Source organism: Athene cunicularia, assembly GCF_003259725.1.
Source record: "Athene cunicularia isolate RWA chromosome 2 unlocalized genomic scaffold, athCun1 chr2_part1, whole genome shotgun sequence".
NCBI lineage: Eukaryota > Metazoa > Chordata > Aves > Strigiformes > Strigidae > Athene > Athene cunicularia.
The window spans coordinates 116855275-116859515 of record NW_020799095.1 but is presented as its reverse complement, the minus strand read 5'-3'; the positions used below and the strand labels follow the sequence as shown (position 1 = coordinate 116859515).

General features: G+C 45.1%; 1 protein-coding gene across 3 annotated transcripts in view; it reads left to right on the top strand.

Annotated features, from left to right (window-relative positions):
• The first annotated feature begins 133 nt into the window (after window positions 1-133).
• Window positions 134-4241, top strand: part of TCF24 (transcription factor 24) — a 7088-nt gene continuing 2980 nt past the window's right edge. The window contains exons 1-5 of one of the 3 annotated variants that reach the window (XM_026843709.1): window positions 691-915; window positions 1019-1098; window positions 1432-1568; window positions 2080-2171; window positions 3075-3481. In XM_026843709.1, the coding sequence (XP_026699510.1) occupies window positions 3101-3481 (381 nt within the window). In that variant the 5' untranslated portion in view covers window positions 691-915; window positions 1019-1098; window positions 1432-1568; window positions 2080-2171; window positions 3075-3100. Of the gene's footprint in view, window positions 153-690; window positions 916-1018; window positions 1099-1431; window positions 1569-2079; window positions 2172-3074; window positions 3482-4241 lie in introns of those variants that run through there. The other 2 variants (XM_026843707.1, XM_026843708.1) reach the window with 2 other exon arrangements.

The following is a 4241-nucleotide window of genomic DNA, read 5'->3' as shown; positions in this document are numbered from 1 at the left end:
AGCGGGACGGGACGGGGGCGCAGCGGTTGCCGCGGTCGCGCATCTCTGGGCGGCCGGCGGGGATTCCCGCAGCCTCCCGGGGCCGGCGGCGCGGGGTAGCGCCGGGGCTGCCTTCACACGTGAAAAGATCCGATTGCGCTGCTCCGGAGAAGGTATTTTCGTTAACTGCTACGCAGAGGGCAAGGTCGTTTTAAAACTGATGCAAAATAATACAGATTGACTCTATGTTTTTCCCCCGAGGAACAACTGAAAAGGCTGCGAACAAGTTTATCTCAGGTTTCCACCGATTTCTTTTCAGTTTGCGTACTCTGCTCTGGCGTTTTCGATCTTTTCCTTGTCCATGTGGGCAGGTTGCCTTCGTTGCCGTTTCATTCACACGGAATATAGGACTAAAATAAGTACTGTGCTGCTTTCTTTGGTAAACTAATTAGATTTCAAACCGATTATATCTTTGTAATGTCACATAAAAACACACATGCATCTTTCGGCAATAGAAATGTGTTAGAAATAATATAAAAGTTCCTTTCACACCTCCATTTCCAGGTCTCTCTGCACACCAGGCAGCAAGTGAGTGTTTGCAAAAATTATTGCAATTATCTGAAAACCAAACCTCTTTCTTGTAAAATTTTAAACGAGGTTGCATGGAAATGGACCATTGCCCAGTGGCATTTTCTTTGGGGTTTGGGAATAGTTTTTTGGACCAGGATATTTGGGTGACTCCCGGGCTTCCAGAGCTCGCAGCAGCACCCCGAGCGTGTATCCTGATGGCACCAGCATGAGGACTGCTGCTGCCCACCCCCAGTGCATAACAAACACGATTTTGATTCAGGGATCACTGCGGTTTGGCTGCGCACACGTACGTACCTACAGCAGATTCCGTGTTTCTGCGTAACGGATTTTCCTGGGGCTTTTGCTGTATGTATCTGATGAGAAATCTGACAGTGAAGAAATTCAGAGTGAAATGCCTCATTTCCACAGCTGAAATTTTGCCTTTTTTTTTTTTTCCCTCTCTCCATAGGCCCAGGATTTCATCTGATGCAGATGTGAAGCTCCTAAAACAGAAACTCAGAGGGGCGCTCAAGGAGATGAGGTTTTTAGGTATGTGTGTTTTTACGTACTGTATGTCATGCAAAGTCATTCTAGTTCTAAATCTGGTTATACACCAACACACCAAAATCAAAACTGTGTGTAAACCAGCCCTAGTCCTGTATTTCAGTAGGTAAGCAGGTATTTATACCAACCCAGTCTGTATCCTTGGGTAATTCGGACTTTTATAGTAATCAGGGAAGACTTATTCATTTTGATGGGATGGCAAATGAGATATCCTGCTGATAAACATAAATTGATAGATTATTCTGTCCATTCTCATGATCGTCTTGACTCTACAGTAGCAATAATGATAATTTTTTTATGCCACTAAAATGCAGCCAGATCTGACCGCCTTAACACAATGAGAAAATATCAGGAAAAAAACCACATGAGACCTTTTTTATTTTAAGTTAAAGGAAACAGCCAAATTAAGGAGCATTTTTCAGCCCTCACTCAAGACAAGCTCATGTAAATTTAATGTGAGTTTTATGTTATATTGCTCATAAATTTCACAACAAAATAATGACTTTTTTTTCCTTTGGTTTCCAGTTATAATGCACACAGAGTATTTAAAAAATAATTTCAGTCTAAACTGTACTACTATTTAAGAGAACATTACCTAGTAAAACTGTGAGCCAGATGAAGAGCAAATTAATCACAGTAAACCACCTGAAATAATAATGTCTTCTAAATACCATCAAATTAGAGCATTGCAAAAAGGATTATTTAGAAACCTTTCCACTTTTCTGCTAGAAATCTTTGACTTGGTTCATGGTCTTGGTTTTTTTGACATTATCAGCCGCAATTACAGAGGGACATCAGTGGGATTTCAGTGTGCAGTTGAAATGCTTTGCTAAATCAAGGCCTAATTTGTGTAAATTTACATCTTCAGTCATTTACATGCATCGGTTCTATTTATTTTTTAAAAATTACATAGTATTTGAATGAAATTAAAAGCTTTAATAGCTTGTTCTTGCCTTTGCTGTCTAGCCGGGCAGTCACAGAAACAGCTGCTCCCAACACGTGAAAGCTGGAGTCTGAGACACCTAGAAAGGCTGCTTGACTGAGGAGGAAGGGATCAGGTATTATTCTAGCTAAGAAAGGCTGCACTTTTGGGGAGTATTGGTTTAATTGCATTTTACTGTGGAATTGCATGAATTAAAGCACTGTGAGTTTTATTACAGGCAGCGGTGACTGACCGTCTGTTGGGAAAAGACCTTGTGGCCATAGTTTTCAGCTTGACTCGAAAGTTTTTTGCCGTTGTTTACAAAAGGTTCTCTTGCCCCCCAATGGCCAGGATACAGCTTACAAGATTCTTTAAAGTCTGAAAATGTAGAAGATAAAGCATGGAAATTTTTGAGTAACACCGGGGGAGGTGGGGGGCAGAAAGACAGGAGAAGGTGGTTCCTGATCCTTTAAAATCATAGGCCAGATTTTGCCCTTCAAAAACTAAGTACTGTGCTCTGTGGCTCCACTCAGTGCTGCATCTGAAGATGATGTTATTTCTTCCGTCATCCATGCAGCACTGATCACCTATAAGACTCTTGAGAAAATTATTGCAGCTAAATAGAAAATATACTGATGGTCCCACATACCAAATTATACAAATAATATGTTTTAAAAATTGCACTTAGCCTAATTTTTAGCTGGTAGTAAAAGGAAACCACTGTGGCAGTGCTACTCAGCATTCCCTGTTGGGCTTTCTCAGGGCTATGAGTGACTCAAAAAATTTGCTCTGTGTAATACTGTCCAAAAAAAAAAAACCAAACAAGTAACAATCTTTGTGAAGAGTTTAATTTCTGTTTCTGTACCTGTGAGTGATACCAAATCTATAAGCAGCAAGCGGGAAAAGCAGCTTGGACGTCTGCATCCCGGCTTTTCCTGGCATGAGCAGCACTTGCATTTCGGATGATCTTTGCTTTTAGAATGCGGTCTCTTCAGTGCAGCACGGCGGTTGGCTTTAGAGATGCTCTTGTTGCTTTCAGGACCCTCCCTGCCGGGGAAGTCACCGATGGACTGTGGACACTTAGCTGAGAGCAGCGAGGAGGTCTCCAGCCTGGGCTCAGAGCCCGATTCCCTGCCGCCTTCTGCGGGCAGCAACTCCTGCTTGCCCTTGGCGGCTGGGCAGCGGGCTGGGGCACCTCCCGGCAGACCCGCCGCCGCTAACGCCGCTCGAGAGCGCAGCCGGGTTCAAACGCTGCGCCATGCCTTCCTCGAGCTGCAGAAGACTCTCCCCTCTGTGCCGCCCGACACCAAGCTCTCCAAGCTGGATGTGCTCCTCCTGGCCACCACCTATATCGCACACCTCACCCGCAGTCTTCAGGATGAAGAGGAGACACCGAGAGAGGGCTTGGGTACGCTCCGAGGGGATGGATACCTCCACCCTGTCAAGGTAGGAGAGCTGAGGAGCAGCAAAGAAATAAATTGGTGTTAAAGATACTTAGATGAAATGAACAATTTCAAGCTTATTTATCTTGGCCCAGTTAATACATGAAAAGACTGCCTAGACCAACCCCACACCTAGGTGCTGTGGGCCTGATAGAAGCGTCCCAGAGCTCAATGGCTTTGTCCCTCTGGCTTCAGGGCCTTTGCACAAGACCATCAAAGGTAGCATAGGTCCAGACCTAGCGGGACTTGGTACCCTGGAATCAAAGGTGGAGGGCAGCACCAGGGGAGTACCAGCACCTCCTCGGTCCCTGCCTGGAAACCTCACGATCCCCCCCCAAAGCCATCAGAACTGGCTGTCTGGGGCTGAGGGGATGCGCTGTCCCACAGCCACAACCCCAGCCACAGCAGGGCCTGCTTTGGCTCTCCCGCCAAGGCAGCTGAGGTATGAAAGGTGACATTAATTACTGGCAACGTGTTAATTCCTTCTATGAAAGTGCTTTTCTGATGCGTTTATTTCATCTAGTTGGTATATGCTCTTCCCTTCCTCAAAAACACCCTCACAGCAATGCAGAGGGGACGTGAGAGGGGAACTGCTCTTGGAGAGGAGCTGGGACTGGAGACTGGTTCCAGATGCATTGCTCAGTGACTGACGGGGCTCAAATACCACAGGGTATTTTCTTTGGCTCTGGTCTCAGGGAGTGAGTTAGAGCACTGGGGTGTTTTTCTTTTCTTTCCTTTTTTTTTTTTTTTTTTTTTTTTCCCAA